This window comes from Dermochelys coriacea, chromosome 3 (assembly GCF_009764565.3).
Source record: "Dermochelys coriacea isolate rDerCor1 chromosome 3, rDerCor1.pri.v4, whole genome shotgun sequence".
Taxonomy (NCBI): domain Eukaryota; kingdom Metazoa; phylum Chordata; order Testudines; family Dermochelyidae; genus Dermochelys; species Dermochelys coriacea.
The window spans coordinates 149369906-149392931 of NC_050070.1; the positions used below are offsets into that span (position 1 = coordinate 149369906).

The following is a 23026-nucleotide window of genomic DNA, read 5'->3' on the forward strand; positions in this document are numbered from 1 at the left end:
TGAAATACACTCAAATGAGGTTCCATTTAAGATTTTATATTTGTAACTCCAATTCTCTCTCAATGAAGATTTTTTTGTTTGTTTGTTCTGGGCATGATACATATAGCTTGAAAGAGAGCACGAGCTTTATGAATGTAATATCTTGCTTTCCAAATGAGTACCCTAAAAATTCACACCGCGTACTGTGTCTGATGACCTGATTGCATTCCTCCTGAATCTCTACCTTCTCTTGTCCTGTCCCTTTAATTTTTTTTAACCTTTTGGAAAGTCCCTCTAGGTAACACTTTGGGTTACATAAAATAATTATGCTTCCAGTCCCTGCCCAAATACTTGGGACTGAGCACTTTCAACTCCCGTTTGAAGCCAATGGTAACTGAAGATACTTAGCACTTGGCACCTTACAGGGTCACGCCTGGGAATGTGGAATTTCCATTAGAAGTCTATGAATCTTGAATGTTTGTAATTATATAGCACTGAGTATTCTTGTTGCTGTTTAGCACTGGGCATTGTTACCACAAAACTATCTTTAATTGTGGGATAGCACTTTGATACCATGGTGATAGGAAATCTTCAATAATGTAGCAATATTATTTAATCTGAGGTTTGTAAATAATAACACAAATGGTGATAATGAATAGGAAGGGTGATCTAATTGTTAGGGCACTGGACTGGAACTCAAGACCGGGATTCAATTCTTGGCTCAGCCACAGGCATGTACCTTGTCCAAGTCGCTAGTCTACCATGTTCTTCGTCTCTAAAAATGGAAACTGTATTTATTTCATAGGTGTTGTAAGGATAAAAATCCGTTACTGACTGTGAGGAGCTTAGATACTGTGATGATGAGGGCATATAAGTAGATGCCATAGTACAAAAACCTCAGTGAAATTAACATGGGGACATTAGCTATTGCTGTTTCACCCTCTCAATAGCATAATTGATTTTTTTTAATTAGCTGTGTTATCTGGGGCTATTACAATGTAAAGCAGCACTAACAAACTGAAAAGCAGGACTGAATCACTTGCTTTCCTACAATTCTAAGAGGCAAATATTACTCACCCCAAGAAATGTGCCGTGATTACTTTTGTGATTTTAAAGAATTGACTGAAGCAGTATTTTAAAGTGCAGTAACTTACCTTTGTAAAAGATTTGTTTAGGAGTGGGGGAGTTGGCAGGGGTGGGAATAAATGTCAACTGAGGTTTAAAACTGTTGGGTACTTGATCCTGTGGAAAATTAAGCCATTTATTTAGGTACCTAGATAGGGATATAACAGCCTAACTTTAGGCACCCCTTATATTTTTGAAAATCTTGGCCTTATATTTTCCTTTTAAGACCTTTACTGTAACATAACTGCATGGTGAATTCAACAGCCTCATTCCTAGTGAATTCTTAGCAGTACCTTCTGCCATTTCTGTGAAGTGAGAGTTATTTCATAATAATGTGGTAAAGGGGTTTATATGGGGAAGGTCAGGGATAGCCTGTTTGGTGGGGTAGTTTGGTAAAAGGGGTGTTGGAAGGATACTGTCCCTAGGGAGGCAGAGTTAAGGGTGTGGTCTATGTCATATCTGATAGTTGCCATAAAGTGTACATCTGTGGGTGGAGTAAAGTGTATATCCTGTTCAGTGAATTACCTGACAAAACGTCAAAAAGTTAGGTAATATGTAGCATCCTTTAAAAAGAAACTTGTCAGAATTCCAGCAATGTTTAGATTCTGGCTGGATATGCTACATATTGTTCGCTACATGTCTGTATTTAAAAGAAACTTATGTAAGTGGAACAAGTTGAGATTTGAAATACAGGTTGACAAGAAATTCTATGGAGAATCTATATACCATTTAATACTCCCTTCTACTCTCTAATTTCCGAACAATAAATGCATTACCTTAAAAATCTATCATTAAACAGTAATATTAGATAAAACAATTTTTGTTATAATCTGTTCTGTTTTACACATAACTGAAGTACTAACAAAATGTGGGTTATCAAGCATAAAGAAAATAAAATGGGCTGTAAAAGAGTGCATCAATTATATGACATGTGCCTTAGTGTAACCTCTGTTTTCCAACATCACTACATATTTCTTTTGGACTAGTGGACAAAAATTGAACAATATATTTTAAAATAAAAGTTGGAATGAACTAAAAATGCATGGTGATCTTTGATGTATACTGTATGTTGTGTGAGGGGAAAAAATCAGTCTACAAAAGGATGCGCTAAACTGTAAACATTCTGTCCTCATAATGCAGCATTACAGTCCTATTGTGGTCATTTCCTTTGCTTTCTTTCTCCAGATTTTCCATGAAGCCTAGCTAAACATGCAACCAGCAATACATTGATAAGGCCCGTGCAGCTGTGAAGATATTCTTCTACGTGGTGAAAATGACTCTAATTTTTTGACAACGATTAAAGGACAATGGGGTCAAATACACTTGGGAAGGCTGCAACATTAGATGAACTTTTAAACACTTGCATTGAAATGTTTGGTATGATTCTTCAATCTTTTGTTTCATTGCTTGCTGTTCTTGAAATTCAACTACTATTATAAGGCTATAAAAATCACCCAGGCTATTATCTTTTTCAGTTGATCATTCATTTGGCAAACAAATTCCTTTTGCTGTGAAATTTTCCATGCTTGGCTCTTAGCCCAGAGGAAAACTTTTGTATTGAAAAGTTTGAAGAAAATTCTTTCATCTGTCTAAATAAGGGGGCGGGAGAGTCTCTCTCCTGTCTTGATGGGTTCAATCTGTATATTTTTAATAATATACATTACATAATATCAAAAAAGTTAATACATTTAACACAAGACAGATTGATAGAATGATTTAAATGTGTAGGTCTGTATTAAGATTAGATAACTGTACAGTTGGATTGTTTTATGTATTTGCCTCTGATTTTTTACAAAAGAAATAGGAATATATTTCTTGATGCACTGATTTATTTATTTGTTTGTTTTGCTGTGTTGTTTACACTGGATCTTTTTCAATCTAGTGCTACTTCTGGAAGCTTTCCCCATGCATTGTGTAGTAATATGATTGCAGGTTCTCATTTTAATCAACCATTACCTATAGAACTTTCTATCATTTATGTGAGCCTGTTGCTAAGCATATAATTTACATACTTGGATGCCCTTATAGATTGCCATACATAGAAATGAATTCTAATCCTTTGAAAAAACAAAACAATGACCCCACGACTCAGGTTAGGAGCAATTTATATTAACTCACAAATTGCTAGTTATAGCAAGAAAACAAATAATCATATTAGGACCTTTCATTTTATGCAACATGAATATATACCACCTCTTTCCACTTTAAAAGGTATTAGGCCTTAAGTGCTTTGATGAATCGAGGCCTTAATCAAAATGAGGTATTCTGAATTTGCTTTTATTTAAAGACCATGTGACCACTTGGTTTGAATAAGGTTATAATTTGATTTCATTTTTGAGAGAGAGAGCTTCTCACTGTCAGAGATGAAATCACTAAGGACCAGTTACTGTACTTGAATCTAAACAGACACACCACTGCATCCATGCACATCCAGTTGCCAATTCTGGCCCTAAAATGGTGCAAATCCCATATAGGGCATACTTAACCAGAGATAGCAGAGACCATTTACATTTTACATATTGGAATTATCATTCCTCCTTCCCTTTTCCCCCAAATACATACATACACTTCTCTTTTGACTACTGAAGTCCATAATATGTGTGTGTGGTTCCCTTTCCTCTTTGTCCTGATTTACTCTAGTTCTTCATTAAATATTCTCTATAACTGGAAAAACATTCTCCACTCTCCAGCTAGCCCCTCCCAATACATACACATTTGAGTGTGACATTTGGTTGTCATGGTCAGTTTTTATCAATGAATGACAAGATTAAGTGATAATCAGAAAATTCGAAATTAGGTACATCCAACTGAACTTCTAATTATAGTGTTTTACTAATCTCGAATTCTGGGTTTTGGGTACATTTTAGGTAATGGGTTATTATAATCAGTTGGTATCAATTTTCTCTTGTTCAAAGCTTTTTTTTAAAAATCCCACTTGGAGTTTGAAGAAGTTACTTATGTTGAAACAGCAACATTGCTATTTTGCCACTTTTTAAGTAATATTTAATAAAGGTTTTGGGGAAGGAAGGGAATATATATTTTCTTTCATTTTACACTGTTATTTAATAATTGATGTGCTACAACCATTGTAATTTCCTGACTCTCACTGCTAGAGGAGCATTTTACTTGTTACGTTTCTGTTCTGAAGATATTTTAATTAATAATGCACTGGATATATTTTCATTTTGAATATTAATACATCTGACTTTCCTGAAGAGAGGTAATAGATCATGGTAATAGATCAATAGATCATGGATATCAGGAAACTGGCTGATCTCTACCCTTGAATAATGCATGTCATTTAACTTAAAATGGTGTCTCTATTTTACAGATAATAAAGGACATTTGGGCACCAGTCATTTGCCAAGAATGGTTCTTTTAATGCACCGGTGGTATCTTCCTTCCACAGAACTGGTTGGCAAACTTCTCTCCATATATCCTTTCGAAGATCCATATAGCCTAGCATTAGCACTTTGGAAGACGAACTGTGATAACATGTAAAATCTGTGCATTAAACAGTAGTATTGGAGTGCCATCAGCATATAAGGCTCTTCAGCAATTTATGGGTCTGGTCCAATGCCCATTGAAATCCTTTCAACTGATTACAATAGACTTTGGATCCAATCTTTTATGAGCCTGCTGAAGTGTACTTTGAATTAGCATTTGAGATGTACAAAAATATTTAAGGACACAGAGATACAAATGGAAGCTCGGCACTTAACTCCCGTTGACTTTCTATGGGAGTTGCTTGTCTGGCACTTGTGCCTTTGAAAATCTCCTCTGTAATCATTCAATATCTACTGATATCCTTGATTAGCCTGTACTGGTGGGAAATTATTTGTCCAGCAGAATATTCAGAAATAGTGTGTATTAGATGCATGTTTTTGCTAAGAATAATGGCAAATTGCCGAATTGGAAATAGTGTCTATATTTTTCAGTGTGTTATCTCATCTCAAGGTATAGCACATTTTAATTTGGAGGAATAACATACAAAAAATACTCCATCTGTACAAAAGTGAAAACTCTCTAAACAAACAAGACTGCTGCAGAGTAAAAAAAAAAAGTTACTGAAACCATGATCATGAAGCTTATTCTTTAACTAATCTACCTATAGAGATGCCAGTGGCGAAAAATGCAGTGAATACCGCTTAAAAATCTGCTGTTTCATGAGGTAAAAATACTGATTTTTTTCACTGGGATTTGGTTTTTATAGCTCTGAATAGTCAATTTTTTACAAATAATAAAAAATACCAAACTAAATCAGTCCACCTCTACTAATGCTTTCTCTTGGACTAGTTTACAAACATGGGGTTGGGGAAAAATCCTATTCAGAGCACAGTGGATTATTCAGGTTTTTGAACACTTACACTGTATCAAGCTAAAGAGCATACTGAAAACTCATGCTACAATTTGACTGGTATTTGTTCTTTGAGGTTTAACACTCAGACTAAATTGGCACAGCACGCAAAGCTGGGGGGAGGGGTACGTCATAGTGTAATCTAGAGTGGTATAGAAAGATTGTCCCTGGATTGTTCACTTCAGTTCATGTGAACCCTAGATAATTCAACCAAGGGTATGTCTTTGCAAAGCAAACAAACAAAGATGTGCGTTAACACAAATTAAAATAGCAATGAAAACAAGGCAACTTGACTTTTAACTTGGATTAGCTGCTCAAGTTCAACACCCAGCTTCCTTATAGGCTTTAACTTGAGCTATTAACCTGAGTTAAAAGTCAAGTTGCCTTGTCTTCACTGCTATTTTAATGTGAATTAGCTAACCCATATTAATATACTTATTTGCAATGAAATATACCCTAAGAGAAGATGCTTTAGCAACTTCAGTGATGCCCCAAGTATCTGGTATATAGGATCAGGAGAATGTATGGCAGGTGCTGCCTTGTCAAATTGGTAAAACTTTCTGACATCTTTACCTGAATATTGATCTAGTAAGGCCACCTCTGCACGGAACTGTTTGGTTTGGGTTTTTCTTTTTTCAGTACAAGGTAATGTGTGAATTTAAACAGATAGAGCTATGCTGGTTAACACCACCCTCCCGTAGCCCATCCCAATGCGGATGCTTGTGCTCCAGTATGAGGAGCTTTTTTCGATGTAGCTTATGTTGCTTGGGAAGGCATTAAGCTAAAGCCAAAAAAACCCCACTTATACTGGAACAAAAGTGTCCTCATGGAGTATTATACTGGCATAACTATATCCGTCTAAATTCACACTTTGGGAAAGCTTTTTCAGTATCAATCATATAGGCATGGCTTTACACCTAAATGTAGAGTATATTTTGAAAGGTGCAAATGTCACTTAGGTGCCTAACTCCCATTAAAATGCACCTCAGAAGAATCCCACCGTGTTCCACTGAAGGGAATGTGCAAACTTGGGAAAAGTAGGCAATAAGAGGCTTTTGCATATGTATCATTGTCCTCTGTTGGATGAAGCTTGTCAGAATTTGTCAAGCATATTGGTTCAGTTACTGGAAGAACTAGTGGTGGGACTGCTGTTTACCACATTTCTGACTTTGGATCTCCAATGATCTCTTCTGAGTGCCGTGTGAATGGTGGCTGAGTAATCATGGCATGCATCTATGCAGCCATAGAATGTTATGTCTGGATCTTTGGATAACCTTTCTCCCATAATTTCAGGTACTGGATTTTGGAATTTCCAGCAGAATTTAACTTGGATCTTGGTTTGATTCGTCTGACTGAGGAGTTCCGGGAAGTAGCCAGCCAGCTTGGTTATGAGGAACACGTCCACCTTATTGACATCTCCAGCATGTAAGAATATCATTTGTCAGGTTCCACAGGCACCTTTCTTTCCATATTTTGTAACACCAGAGCCCTTACTCTGTACAGAATGCACTATGTGATATTGAAGATCCCATTTTGGTTTAAAGGGATGGTATAGTGAGCACTAGGAAGTAATTCTCAAAAAGATGATGATCTCTCCAAAACTGAAATAAAGTTCTAAGACACCAAATACCATTTGGAATAATATAGACTGGCAAGTGTCAGATATATTGAATTGTAGTGAAGAAGAATTGCTGTATTTTTATATAAATATGAATATACACTGTTCCTGGTTCTATATGTTGCAAAGCTCATGCCAGATATGTAAAGAATACTATGTTTCTTTTGCAAGAAATTTTACATTTGAGATTTCATTCTAATTTGGAACAAAAACAAAGTTAAAATCTTGGCATTTCCCACAAAATAGAAATTCCAGTTCCTCACTAGTTCGAGGATTTAGCTACCTAACTCCCATGGACATCCAAAAGTTAGGAGGCTTAGTCCTAGTGCTTTGTTTTTGAAAAGGGGTTCCTAAATGTCTACATCATACTAGAATAAAATAATAGCATTTCAATGGTGCATCTCTACAGCAGCCAAATGTAAAGGATGGGCCTGTGGAGGAACAACAAAACAAACAAAAGTTCAGTAAAGTGAGTATATGTGAAGCTCAGTTGTATGTCAACAGAGCAAAGTACTCTCCTAGCTGTCATATGTAGTTCACAGATGCCCTTTCTTCTTTTTTTTCCATTTTTCAGGGCTTGTAGTCTTCCAGATATAAACAAAACAAAAACACTCCACACATTTGACATTATCCAATTTTTGGTCTGAATTTGATCTTAGATGAAATGTAGCCATTAGGTCCTATTGAATTAGGTGATACAGTGTAACATGGAATAAAGAATTGTTCTTGAGTGCCAGATATATAGCTCTACTGCTGTACATCAGTTCAGACAGTACCTATTAAATTAATATAATCTATTGCAAACTAGAAGAGATCTTTCTATTCTGAGTGTTCACAATATGCTGGATGTCATAGTTCAGGGAACTCTTGATCAGTTTCTTGGTTAACTTTATTCTGTATGCCCAGATTACAGTTCACATGAGTTTTTTGCATGGACAGGATTTGCTGATTGTACCTCTTTTCTGTTGCAGTCCCTCCTATGACTGGATGAGAAGAGTCACGCAGAGGAAAAAAACTTCCAAGAAGGGAAAAGCCTGCCTGCTGTTTGACCACCTGGAACCCATTGAATTAGCTGAACACCTTACTTTTCTGGAGCATAAATCTTTTAGAAGGATTGCTGTAAGAAGCCTACGACTTCTTGTTTCACTCAGTTATAATCTGACCAGAGCTATATGCTTAAACTGAGAGAGTTTGCTAGCTTTAACATTTATAACACTTTTATGTTGTACCCCATTTAATTGTAGCAAATATTTATAACACCTGAGAGGATGAATCAAGTGGGGTCCCGCAGGGTTCTGTCCTGTGTCCAGTACTGTTCAATATTTTCATTAACAACATGGATGATGAAGTGAAAAATATAAAGTTTATAAAGTTTGCTGGTGACACTAAAATGGGAGGGACTGCAAACACTTTGGCAGGATTAGAATTCAAAATGACCTTGATTGGACAACTGGTCTGAAATCAATATGATGAAATTCAATAAAAACAAGTGCCAAGTACTGCAATTATGAAATACAAAATGGGAAATAACTGGCTAGGCAGCAGTACTGCAGAAAAGGATCTGGGGGTTAAAGTGGATCACAAATGGAAACTGAACCAGCCATATCATGTTGTTGCGAAAAAGGAAAATGTCCATTCTAGGATGTATTAACAGGAGTGTCATATGTAAAACGCAGGAGGTAATCATTCCACTCTTTTTGGCAATGGTGTAAGGCCTCAGCTGGAGTATTGAATCTGGTTTGGGACACCACACTTTCAGAAAGATGTGAACAAATTGGAGAGAGCCCAGTGGAGGGCAACAAAAGTAAGAAGTTTAGAAAACATGCCCTTAAGGAAAGGTTGAAAGTATTGGCCATTGTGATCATCTAGCCTGACCTCCTATATAATACAGGCTGTAGAAGTTCCCCAAAATCATTTCTAGAGCATAGCTTTTAGAGAAACATCCAATCTGGATTAAAAAATTTTGTGTTATGGAGAATCTACCACAACCCTGGGGAAGAGTAATTAACCACAGGAACTATTTACCCTTAAAAATTTATGCTTGTTTCCAGTCTGAACTTTTCTGGCTTCAACTTCCAGCAATTGGATCATGTTGTTATCCTTTCTCTGCTAGACTGATGAGCCCATTATTAAATATTTGTTCTCCATATAGATACTTATAGACTGTTATTAAGTCACTCCTTAACCTTCTTTGTTAGACTTGAAATTCTCAATATATTTAGTTTATCTCTGCAAGGCATGTTTTCTAATCCTTTAATCATTCTCATGGTGTTTCTCTGAACCCTCTCCTTTTTATCAACATACTTCTTGAATTGTGGGTACCAGAACTGGATACAGTATTCTAGCAGTGGTAGTACCAGTGCCAAATACACAGGTAAAAATAACCTCTCTACTTCTACTTAAGATTCCACTCTTTATGCATCCCAGAATCGCATTGGCTCTTTTGGCCAGAGTCACACTGGGAGCTCATGTTCATCTGATTTATCTACCATAGGGTTGCCAAATTTGGTTGGACGAATTCCGGGAGATTTCATCACATGACATAATCTTTAATTAAAGATTGATCTTTAATTCCTGGAGACTCCAGGATAATCCTGGAGGGTTGGCAACCCTAATACACCATGACCCCCAAATCATTTTCAGAGTCACTGCTTCCCAGGATAGAATTCCACATCCGTAAGTATGGCCTACATTCTTTGTTCCTAGACATATACGTTTACATTTAGTCATATTAAAAAGCATATTGTTTGCTTGCACCCAGTTTGCCAAGTGATCCAGATTGCTCTGAATCAGTGACCTTAATTATTTACCACTCCCACACTGTTCAGAGAAGAGATGGCTGCAGGGGGACATAAATTCTTCAAATACGTAAAATATTATGCAGAGGATGATGATTACTTCTTGTTCTACCCTCAGTAGACATGGAGAACAAGCAATCAGCCTAGTTTGCAGCAAGGGAGGTTGTGAAATTGCCATCCAAGAAGATTTATAAGAACTGGTTAGACTAACATCCAGTCAGGGATGGTCTAGGAGTACTTAATTCTGCCTTACTGTAGGAGTGGGGACTATATGACCTCTTGAGGTTCTTTCTTGGTCCTACACTTGCGTGATTCTAGTATCACATCCCATCATTAATAATACTGTAGCAAAGGTTGGATCAATACTTCCATTATATTTTCATGAGTTATAACTTTTACCATAAAAAATTAATCCTCTGCAGTAATTCTGAGTGAGGGCTACAACCATGAGCAAGGATTTGTTTTGACCAAACTTAAAATAACAAATCAGAGCCTTTTGTTTCTTGGGGAAATAGTTAACTAGTGATCACCAACCCTCAAAGGCTTTGTTTCAGATGGAGCCTGGAGCTCATCTGACCCCCCATTCCCAACCTCCTCACCTTCTGAAACACTATTCTTTCATTCTCCTGGCTTCATTTGTTCTCCCTGATTCCCAGGAGATCCTCCTATCCTCTCAACTCCCTTTTCTTTGCATTGTCAATAGGCTTCTGCCTTAGCTATTGCATTATGGAAATAATTCCATTCTGATGCTCATCCTTACACATAGTTACTAGCTGATTTCAATTTTGCCGGTTTCAGTGTTTCCCCCAGCATTTGTAGTTCTCCTTACTCTCCAACCTCTGAATTCAGAGAAACCTCAGAATTTATGTGCTGAAGGGAGTGGCTTCTCTCCACCACCACCCAAGTTCTCAATTGCTGAGAAGAGAAGAAAAAGAGTCAGCGCTCCCTATTTTGGGGACAACTGTTCATTATCTTGATATAAACAAGATAAAAGGTATCCAGCTATTATGGTGATTTGTGATTCATAAATGTGCTCATCCATCGGGTGATTTGATTTTTGCTCCATGATGCATAGAGAGGTGAAGAAAGGGGCCATTGTTAAGACTTTAGTTCTTAAAACATATTGCAATTTTCCTTCTCTTTTAGTTCTTGATTTATGGACTGCAATGTTTATGGATAACTTTCCAGCATTGTACTCTTATAGGGAAACTCTTGGGGTTGGTAGGCCCTAAATTTGATCCCTACATTTGCTCTAATCCCTCCACCACACAAAACAAAATCTTGGATCCCAAATGCTTAAACTAGTAATGTAAGCATAAGTGGGTTACATTGAAAGAGCAGCTGTTGTACTGGTCTCTTATCAGCTCACTCTGCAGATCTTGCTAAAATGTAGTATTTTACTAAATTGCAAAAACTGATTAAATCCTACAGTAAGATGATATTGTTCCCAAGGAGCTAGGCAAGATGGCACTAGGGAGGTCTTGTGCTGAAAGGTAGTAATGCCTGCTACAAAGCCAGATGTAAAAGATCTCCTTGGAGTTGACGGTTGGAGGAGAATGACCTCAGTAGAAGTGGGAACTGAGGAAAATTCAAACCTAATTACCTTTCTTGATCAGAGTCATACATCTGGAACAAAAGGAGGAGACTCTTCAGACAAAATTGGATGACTATTAAAACAGAGACCAGAGGAACAATATTAGAATTAAAGGTGTTCAAGAACGTCAGAAAGGGTAACCCAGTTTTGTATGTACCAACACTAATTAAAAATCTGTTAAACCTGGATTCAACTAGTGAAGTGTCCACAGACAAAGCTATCATGACTGTAGCTCTTCTAGTAGTAAACAGAAACTATCCCAGAGTATGGTTTCCAGATTCCATTATTTTCAGCAGAAAGATGCTGTCATGAGGAAAATCAGGGAAATGAAAGAAATCTTTGTCCAAAATCTTTGTTCCTTGATTCTTCAAGAGAGGGAAACAAAATGAGGAAAAGAAACAGGTATAATTAGGGTTTCTCTTTTAAATCATTAAATTAATTCAAAGTAAACTTTACATTATTCTGCATGCGAAAGAATGGGGAGGAATTTGAGCTGGAGAATAAATGATGATGAACTGTATAATGCTGGGCCCAGTGAAAACATGGAGGAAGAGGAAAGGCTTTCTGGCAGATGGCAATGCCAAAGAACAGGGGGATGGCTTTTTCAATATATATATATATACATATATATATATATATATATATGAAAGTTTTGTGGTATTCCCAGAACAGGGAATCTTCAGACCTGCAGGAATGGTGGCTATGTTGGTGGTTGATATTTGAAATCAGACAGTTACACTAATAGCTAATGCCTCTGTTTGAATTTACTAGCTCTGATACGCCTCCATAACCAGTTAGGCTTTTTAGGATTCAGGACTGAAGTCAATTAAACTTACATTTTCTTTCTGGTGTGATACAGAAGTTAAAGAGGGTGTTAACTGTGAGGTGTTAATTTTTAAATAAAGGTTAGATTGGTTACTAGTAAGTAATAAGGGTGGCAGCACACTGACAATTAAAAGGGACTATGGGGTGGGTGGAAGGGCAGCCTTGTGAAGATGGAGGTTGATAGATAAACTTAGTCCACTGGGCTCTGCACAAGGCCTCCTATCTGACTCTCAGAGGAGCACTCAGAGAGTTGTCACAGAGAAGCAGATAGCTTTTATGTGCGGGCAACATATATAACTCCATTGAATTTGTTATAATTCTCAATCTGTCCAGGAAAGTTAAACTACTTCTTTATTTTGGAGGGTTCACAGTGGAATAAAGGCATAAAAATACAGATAAGGGGAGGAAAAGGAGACTGGAGATTGTCAAAGAAAAGATTTGAAAGCTTCTGAGCAGCATCTGTAAGATACTGGATACTTCAGCACTGAAGTGTCTGCTATACATGGGTGTACTAGGAGGCCATCTGATGGCCTAAGCAATTCCTTATCACTAGCCTGACAAAAAGGCATTCTGGCCTGGTATCCTGAGGAATATTGTACTTAAATTACAGTAAGGCCATCATCTGCCAGAGACCCATTTTTATGGGACAATTGTGGGCGGGGGACGGAACTTCCAAAAATTCAGGTAAGTAAAACACTTATTAACAGTAGCTCTTCTGTAAAGTAGTATCTATGAACATTAAAGGATTGTGCCACACACTCTCAAAGAAACTGCGGAACCACCTGATCAACATCCTCTACAGCAAACAGGGAAAGATTAAGAATGAGCTCTCAAAACTGGATACTCTCATAAAGAACCAACCTTCCACACAAACTTCCTCGTGGCTGGACTTTACAAAAACTAGACAAGCCATTTACAAAACACACTTTGCTTCTCTACAAAAGAAAAAGGACACTAAGCTATCTAAACTACTATATGCCACAAAGGGCCACAACAATGGTTCCCGTAACCCACCCAGCAATATTGTTAATCTATCCAACTATACTCTTAGCCCAGCAGAAGAATCTGTCCTATCTCGGGGCCTCTCCTTTTGCCCCTCCACCCCCACGAACATGATACAGTTCTGTGGTGACCTAGAATCCTATTTTCGACGTCTCAGACTCAAGGAATATTTCCAACACACCTCTGACCAACATATTAACCCACAGAGACCTTCCTGCCAACACTACAAAAAGAAGGATTCTGGGTGGACTCCTACTGAAGGTCGAAACAGCAGCCTGGATTTCTACATAGACTGCTTCTGCCGACGTGCACGAGCTGAAATTGTGGAAAAGCAGCATCGCTTACCCCATAACCTCAGCCATGCAGAACACAGTGCCATCCACAGCCTCAGAAACAACTCTGACATCATAATCAAAAAGGCTGACAAAGGAGGTGCTGTCGTCATCATGAATAGGTCGGAGTATGAACAAGAGGCTACTAGGCAGCTCTCCAACACCACTTTCTACAAGCCATTACCCTCTGATCCCACTGAGAGTTACCAAAAGAAACTACAGCATTTGCTCAAGAAACTCCCTGAAAAAGCACAAGAACAAATCCGCACAGACACACCCCTGGAGCCCCGACCTGGGGTATTCTATCTGCTACCCAAGATCCATAAACCTGGAAATCCTGGACGCCCCATCATCTCAGGCATTGGCACCCTGACAGCAGGATTGTCTGGCTATGTAGACTCCCTCCTCAGGCCCTTCGTTACCAGCACTCCCAGCTATCTTCGAGACACCACCGATTTCCTGAGGAAACTACAGTCCATTGGTGATCTTCCTAAAAACACCATCCTAGCCACTATGGATGTAGAAGCCCTCTACACCAACATTCCACACAAAGATGGACTACGAGCCGTCAGGAACAGTATCCCCGATACTGTCACGGCTAACCTGGTGGCTGAACTTTGTGACTTTGTCCTGACCCATAACTATTTCACATTTGGTGACAATGTATACCTTCAAATCAGCGGCACTGCGATGGGTACCCACATGGCCCCACAGTATGCCAACATTTTTATGGCTGACTTAGAACAACGCTTCCTCAGCTCTCGTCCCTAATGCCCCTACTCTACTTGCGCTACATTGATGACATCTTCATCATCTGGACCCATGGAAAAGAAGCTCTTGAGGAATTCCACCATGATTTCAACAATTTCCATCCCACCATCAACCTCAGCCTGGACCAGTCCACACAAGAGATCCACTTCCTGGACACTACGGTGCTAATAAGCGATGGTCACATAACCACCACCCTATATCAGAAACCTACTGACCGCTATTCCTACCTACATGCCTCTAGCTTTCATCCAGATCATACCACTCGATCCATTGTCTACAGCCAAGCGCTACGATATAACCGCATTTGCTCCAACCCCTCAGACAGAGACAAACACCTACAAGATCTCTATCATGCATTCCTACAACTACAATACCCACCTGCTGAAGTGAAGAAACAGATTCACAGAGCCAGAAGAGTACCCAGAAGTCACCTACTACAGGACAGGCCCAACAAAGAAAACAACAGAACGCCACTAGCCATCACCTTCAGCCCCCAACTAAAACCTCTCCAACGCATCATCAAGGATCTACAACCTATCCTGAAGGACGAGCCATCACTCTCACAGATCTTGGGAGACAGACCAGTCCTTGCTTACAGACAGCCCCGCAATCTGAAGCAAATACTCACCAGCAACCACACACCACACAACAGAACCACTAACCCAGGAACCTATCCTTGCAACAAAGCCCATTGCCAACTCTGTCCACATATCTATTCAGGGGATACCATCATAGGGCCTAATCACATCAGCCACACTATCAGAGGCTCGTTCACCTGCGCATCTACCAATGTGATATATGCCATCATGTGCCAGCAATGCCCCTCTGCCATGTACATTGGCCAAACTGGACAGTCTCTACGTAAAAGAATGAATGGACATAAATCAGACGTCAAGAATTCTAACATTCAAAAACCAGTTGGAGAACACTTCAATCTCTCTGGTCACTCGATCACAGATCTTAGAGTGGCTATACTTCAACAAAAAAGCTTCAAAAACAGACTCCAACGAGAGACTGCTGAATTGGAATTAATTTGCAAACTGGATACAATTAACTTAGGCTTGAATAGAGACTGGGAATGGATGAGTCATTACACAAAGTAAAACTATTTCCCCATGGTATTTCTCCCTCCCACCCCACCCCCCACTGTTCCTCTGATATTCTTGTTAACTGCTGGAATTAGCCTACCTTGCTTGTCACCATGAAAGGTTTTCCTCCTTTCCCCCCCCTGCTGCTGGTGATGGCTTATCTTAAGTGATCACTCTCCTTACAGTGTGTATGATAAACCCATTGTTTCATGTTCTCTGTGTGTGTGTATATAAATCTCTCCTCTGTTTTTTCCACCAAATGCATCCGATGAAGTGAGCTGTAGCTCACGAAAGCTTATGCTCTAATAAATTTGTTAGTCTCTAAGGTGCCACCGGTACTCCTTTTCTTTTTGCGAATACAGACTAACACGGCTGCTACTCTGAAACCTGTGATTAAAGGATTGACTATCATCAAAGAGAGCAAGCCCTGGAAGAACTCAGACTAAGGATATGTGTACACTTGGATTCCCAGCTCAAGGAGACATACGCACACTAGCTCAGCTCAACCTTGGGCACTAAAAACAGAAGGTAACTGCAGTAACGCTAGCGGCACTGCAGGGGGGAAGGGAGGCGGTTAGCTGTTCTGAGTACATGCTTGTCAGAGACCCTACGCACATACTCAGGGCAACTAGTCCATCCCACAACTTGCACTGCCACAGCTACACTGTGTTTTTAGTAAAAAGAAAAGGAGTACTTGTGTGCCACAAGTACTCCTTTTCTTTTTGCGAATACAGACTAACATAGTTGCTACTCTGAAACCTGTATTTTTAGTGTGCTAGTGCAATCAGAGCAAGCATGAATGTGTCTCCTTGAGCTATGAAATACAGCCCAAGCACCAAGTGTAGACATACCCTATCCTGTTCAGAAAGTTCTTATTGAAATAAATGTGATAAAAATAAAAAATTGGGAAAGATATAGGTGCTGTGTCTAATTTCTTTGAGTGAAATTCTTTCTCCCGTGAAGTCAATGTCAAAACTCCCATTGATAGCCATGGACCTGGGATTTCACTCTTTATGTCAACAATGCCATCTATCAGCGTGCTGGAGAGGAATTCACTCTAGGGAAAGGAAATTGTTGTATTCATGCCCTCATAAGTGTAGCATGATAAGAGAACATTTCTTTAATATATATTTGATGGCAGAATGTTATCTACTCAGCAAAAATTTAAAAGAAAAATATAATGAACTGAAGGGGATTAATTGTGGGGAAAGACAAAGACTCAGAGACTTTAAGGTCAGAAGGAACCATCATAATAATCTAGTCTGATCTCCTCAATAGTGCAGGCCACAGAACCTCACCCACCTAGTCCTGTAATAGACCCCTAATCTCTGTCTGAGTTACTGAAGTCCTCAAATTATGGTTTAAAGTTTTCAAGTTACATAGAATCCCCCATTTACAGTAGTTTAAACCTGCAAGTGACCCATAAGCTATGCTGCAGAGCAAGGTGAAAAACCCCCAGGGTCTCTGCCAATCAGATCTGGGGGAAAATTGTTTCCCAACCCCCAAAATGATGATCAATTAGACCCTCAGCACATGGGTAAGACCCCCAGCCAAACACCTGGAAAAGAATTCTCTGTAGTAACGTAGAACCCTCCCCATCTAGTGTCCCATCATCAGCAATTAGAGATATTTGCTGTTAGGAGTCATAGATCAGCTACATGCCATTGTAGGTAGTCTTATCATATCATCCTGTCCAAAAACTTATCAAGCTCAGTCTTGAAGCCATTTAGGTTTTTTGCCCCCCACTGCTACCTTTGGAAGGCTGTTCCATAACTTCATTCCTCTGATGGTTCGAACCCTTCACCTAATTTCAAGCCTAAACTTATTGATGGCCCATTTATATCCATTTGTTCTTGTGTCCACACTGGCGCTTAACTTAAATAACTGCTCTCCCTCCCTGGTATTTATCTATGTATTTATAGAGAACAATCATATCTCCCCTCAACCTTGGTTTGGTTAGGCTAAAGAAGCCAAGTTATTTAAGGTAGGGTTTCCATTTCTTGGATCATCCTAACAACCCTTCTCTGCCCCTGTTGCAGTTTGAATTCATCTTTCTTAAACATGGGACACCAGAACTGCACACAGTATTCCAGATGAGGTCTCACCCGTGCTCTGTATAATGGTACTAACACTTCCCTGTCTCTACTGGAAATACCTCGCCTGATGCATCCTTGGACTGCATTAGCCTTTTTCATGACCACATCCCATTTGAAGCTCATAGTGATCCTGTGATCAACCAAGGTCTGTCTCCTCCTCTGTCACTTCCAACTGATACATCCCCAGCTTATAGCAAAAATTCTTGTTAGTTTCTAAATGCATGAACTTACACTTTGCACTATTAAATTTCATATTTTATTCCAGTTTACAAGGTCATCCAAATCTTTTTGTATAATACTTGTTCTCCTCCGTATTGGCAATACCGCCCAGATTTGTGTCATCTGCAGATTTTATTAGCACACTCCCACTTCTGTGCCAAGGTCATTAACAAAAATGTTCTTAAAAAATTAACATTAATAACAGTGTTAAATAAGATTGATCCCAAGACCGATCCCTGAGGAACTCCAGCCAGACAGTTCACCTTTCAGTAGTACCTGTTGTACTCTCCCCTTTAACCACTTCCTTATCCACCTTTCAATTCTCATATTAATACTCATCTTCTCCAATTTAACTGACACAGTTCCACATTGCAAATTATTTAATGCCTTACTGACATCCAGATAGATTAGATATACTGCATTTCCTTTGTCAAAAAAATCAGTTACCTTCTCCAAGAAGGAGATCAGATTGGTCTGGCATGATCTACCTTTTGCAAAATCATGTTGTATTTTAATAACTAAGTAATTAAGTATCTTAATTACTGTTCACCTCTATGTACCTACCTACTTCCTCTTTCAAAATTTGTTCCAAGACCTGGCATACAATTGAGGTCAAACTAACAGGCCTATAATTTCCTGGATCACCCTTTTTTCTCTTTCTTAAAAATAGGAACTATATTTGCAGTTCTCCAGTCAGAGGCTATGACCCCCCCAAATGTACAGATTAATTAAAAATCCTTGCTATTCGTCTTGCAATTTCACATACCATTTCCTTTACTAGTCTTGGACAGAGATTATCTGGGGCCCCCACAATTTAGTCCCATTATGCTTTTTGCGTTTGAATTCCATCATGGCTCTGATCATTTCTACCTCCATATCCTCATTCCTATTAGCCACCCTGCCACGACCCCTAAACTCTTCATTAGCCTTATTAAAAACTGAGGCAAATATTTGTTTAGGTCAGTGGTTCTCAACCAGGGGTATGCAGAGGTCTTCCAGGGGATACATCAACTCATCTAGATATTTTGCTTAGTTTTACAACAGGCTACATAAAAAGCACTAGCATAATCAGTACAAACTAAAATTTCATACCAACACTGACTTCTTTATACTGCTCTATATACTATAATCTGAAATGTAAATACAATATTCATATTCCAATTGATTTATTTTATACTATATGATAAAAATGAGAAAGTAAGAAATTTTTCAGTAATAGTGTGCTGTGACACTTTTGTATTTTTATGTCTGATTTTGCAAGCAAGTAGTTTTTAAGTGAGGTGAAACTTGGGGATACTCAAGACAAATCAGACTCTTAAAAAGAGTACAGTAGTCTGGAAAGGTTGAGACCCACTGGGTTAGGTGTTGGACCATGCATAGATTATCTTTAATATCCACCCCATCCTCAGTGTTTAGCCATCCCACAGCTTCTTTTCTTGTTTTCTTTTTATTTCTGGCTATAGACCTTTGCAAGGTCCAACTCAGCTTGGCTTTTGGCAGTTCTCACAAGGTAGCTTTCCTTGCTGATCCATTCCTTGTAGTCTTGATTTCCTGAAGGTGATAAATTCATGTTCGCAATGTCTGTTACTGTATTTCTGATTATATATAAAGAGAGAGGAGAGTAATGTTTTATAATTTCCTCATTAAAAAAAATTAACACATCTTAAAGAAATAACATAAAATTGGTACTCTTTCTAACCAATGGGACTTTTTAAAAGAAAAGTGGCTTAAATATCATTTTGACTCTATACAATCCTTAACTGTAAATCTTTCCTTTGCTAGTTTACAGATTACCAAAGCTATGTGATTCATGGCTGCTTGGAGAACAACCCCACCCTGGAGAGATCAATTGCATTATTTAACGGTATCTCTAAGTGGGTCCAGCTGATGGTTCTTAGCAAGCCAACGCCCCAGCAAAGGGCCGAAGTAATCACAAAGTTTATCAATGTTGCAGAGGTAAGACTAACCTTTGAGTGGTTTTGTCTGCTCGAATGAAATAATAGAAACTGATGCTACAGAAAACTAATGAACTAGACATGCAGGCAAGGTGCTTTCTTGCTGAATGCTTATTCAGTCATAGCTGATGCTCAATCATTGAGCTATTTGTAAATCAAAATGTTAAACAGATGTTCCTAGATATGAAAATTTGATAGTAACTTCTCATTACTGTTCACATTTTTGGCTTCTTGTATTCAAGATGACATTCTGGGAATTAGTCATTTGAATGTTTTTATGTTGTCCTGCTCAACAGGAAATCAGAGGTGCTAAACTAGATCATTATGATGTACTATGATCCAATCTACATTTCTGTAGAAATTCCATTGCATTTTAGCAGTAACTAAGTTTATCTGCTTTAGCACGGGTACAGCAGTAGTCAGTATCCTACAATAAAGGCCCTCAGTCTTTTTGCTGATATGTTTAATTCCACTGCAGAAGCTGCTTCATCTCCAGAACTTTAACACGCTGATGGCAGTTGTGGGAGGCCTAAGCCACAGCTCTATTTCTCGTCTCAAAGAAACTCACTCTCATCTATCTTCTGAGGTTACAAAGGTACAAGAATGTCTCTAATATGAAGGGATCCAAAATATAAATATTGGACTTTACTGTGTAATATCTGTAGTGTGTAATTGGTATCACGAGATATATCAGCAGCAGAACACTTGAACCATTGTACTGGGGCAGCCTAAAAGGCAGACTGGTCAGATTGCTCTTGATGGAAAACTATTTGATTGTGGGGAACTTGTTTTTCGGTGACTGTGGTGGGGATAAGATGGACGTATTCAGCATCCTGATGTGACTTGCTTAAGCTGCACTCAGAATAGATCAAACAAATGTAATCAGTGGTCTTACAGAGTCTTGCTTCTATGGTGTTTATAGGACTGGAATGAGATGACAGAACTGGTCTCCTCCAATGGAAACTACTGCAACTACCGCAAAACTTTTGCTGATTCTGTTGGCTTCAAAATCCCCATATTAGGAGTTCACTTGAAAGACTTGATAGCCGTTCATGTCGTCTTTCCAGACTGGATAGATGAGAACAAAGTAAACATAGTGAAAATGCAGCAACTATCCATTACCTTGAATGAACTGGTTTCCCTGCAGACTGCTACCCATCATCTAGAGCCAAATATGGATTTAATTAACCTGCTAACAGTAAGTGTCATGACGGTTCTGATTCACCTCTTGTCACAGTCCAATAGGTGCACTCAAGTTAATAGGACTATTCATGAGAGCAAGAATTTGCAGGGCTGCACTTTAGTATGTTGGGGGTTTTTTTTGTAAAGGTGAAGATAAATAGGACAAATATACAAAACAGAAACCAGTCTAGGTAAAATATGAATAAGGTCACAGAAGACTTTGACAATATACAGTCTTGGCTAGTTGGAGCGAGAAGCTGGAACAGACATCTGAATTGATAGACTTCCTACTCTGTAGATGAGATGTACATCTCCATACGGTGAGATGTAAAAAGAGGTTCTGACCATTTACAGTTGTTAAACATACATTGGCATTTTTCACCGTGTCCAAACCAGAGTTGTAAAACAAACAAACAAACAAAACCCTATATGACTATGTAGATAGTCCACAGGGATTCCACTCTAACTTCTGTGTTAAAATATACCTTTTTAATTTAATCTTCATTTGTTTTATTGGGGTGGGGAATTTTCTTGTTTATTTATACACACACAAATCTGCTCTACATTTTCAAGTCTGCATATTCTTTCAAACCTAAATATGAGGAAGTGGGACTTTAGACAGAGAGACCAAAGCAATAGGAAGCTGAGCCTGAAGGGCAAGAGCTAGATACTGTGAAGTGGTAGCTGAAGTACTATTTACCTGTTGACATTTACATGAACTACTGTTGTCTGTGTTCATAGAGGGCCTGATCCTGATTTCACTGGGACCTCAGGGGCCTTAACACCTCTCAGGAGTTTGCAGAATCAGGCCCATAGTTTTGTGCACTTGTATTCTTATGATTCCTTTGCCTCTAGTACTTTTTGTTTTGTTTTTTAATCTTTTTCCTCATTTGTTAATCACCTTCAAAAAGTTGGATCCCGTTTTACTTTTACTTTTTTTAAACCATCCACTGGGAGACATAACTGAGTAAGAGATGGGTGCTTGCCTCTTTATGATACTGGGTCAGATGTGTCTCTATCATAACTCCACTGACTTCAGTTACACCAGGGTTAAAGTTGACCCATTATGTTGACTTTGTAATTGAGTGGCATTACATACTGCAATGTTAAAGCCCTAAACTCTGGTCATGGGTTAACATTTATTTGAGGCTTCACCTGCTTTTCATTTAGTGAGTGTACAGCTTTAACTTGGTGGTGTCACATCAGATTTTAAAACTGTAGTAGAATAGATAGCTCAATGTATCCTAAAACTCTTTGGGTGAAATTCTGGCCACATTGTAACCTTTGGGAGTTTTGTCATTGGCTTTAGTGAAGTCAGGGGTTGTAACCCCTTCTTGGAGTCATACTATGAATATTTTTTCAACATCTAGATACTACTCAGATTGGCACCATATAAATAACTAAAATAAACTGATAAAATTTTCACAAAAGAATCTATTATTCTACTCTAATAGCAAAGTCATACAATAGCTGAAATATTTCTGAAATATACTAGTCAATAAGTCAATGAGAATAGTTTGATCACGGGGGAAAGAAAAGCTAAGATTTGCTGCCAAAATCTGGAAAGAATTGCATACTAAATATAGTTGACCACTGTTAAAACGTAAGCTCTTCCAGTGTGTTCTTCCTCCCTCACTATTAAATGTTGTGCTTGATTTCCATTAAACAGAAGGATAATTTTGTATTCAATCTATTGCTGCCTTTTCCATGTTTAATGTCAACTTCCTTCTAATCTTTAATTTGCCTAGAGAAGCTAGCTCCCTTATGGAGCCAGTAAATGGGTACAGTGTTGTGCATCTCACTGTGAATCAGCCAATCAACCTGTTCGTTATGTACTGGCACCACTTTCCCACTAACTCTCTTCAAAACTTTTGGTACATGACTGCCCCAGTCAGGTTTGAATACCTGCATGTAAAATGACTGCAATACCATAAGGGATTGGAGGTCTTTAACGTGCCAAGCATTCTCACTGCTCTCAACTGCCAACAATCTGGCCTTCGGTTACTTGACAGGGTAATCATTGGATGTATACTTGCTGGCCAGACAGTTCAAAACTAAACTAAATGGGTATCTCACTGAGAACGT

General features: G+C 38.6%; 1 protein-coding gene across 5 annotated transcripts in view; it reads left to right on the forward strand.

Moving 5' to 3' along the window:
* The window catches only part of RASGRP3 (RAS guanyl releasing protein 3), a 93168-nt gene that overhangs the window by 42184 nt on the left and 27958 nt on the right, over window positions 1-23026 (forward strand). For all 5 annotated transcript variants that reach the window (XM_038397649.2, XM_043511542.1, XM_043511543.1 and 2 more), the window contains exons 2-9: window positions 2290-2481; window positions 4436-4538; window positions 5213-5275; window positions 6755-6886; window positions 8051-8198; window positions 19587-19760; window positions 20238-20354; window positions 20682-20957. In XM_038397649.2, the coding sequence (XP_038253577.1) occupies window positions 2412-2481; window positions 4436-4538; window positions 5213-5275; window positions 6755-6886; window positions 8051-8198; window positions 19587-19760; window positions 20238-20354; window positions 20682-20957 (1083 nt within the window). In that variant the 5' untranslated portion in view covers window positions 2290-2411. The remainder of the gene's footprint in view (window positions 1-2289; window positions 2482-4435; window positions 4539-5212; window positions 5276-6754; window positions 6887-8050; window positions 8199-19586; window positions 19761-20237; window positions 20355-20681; window positions 20958-23026) is intronic.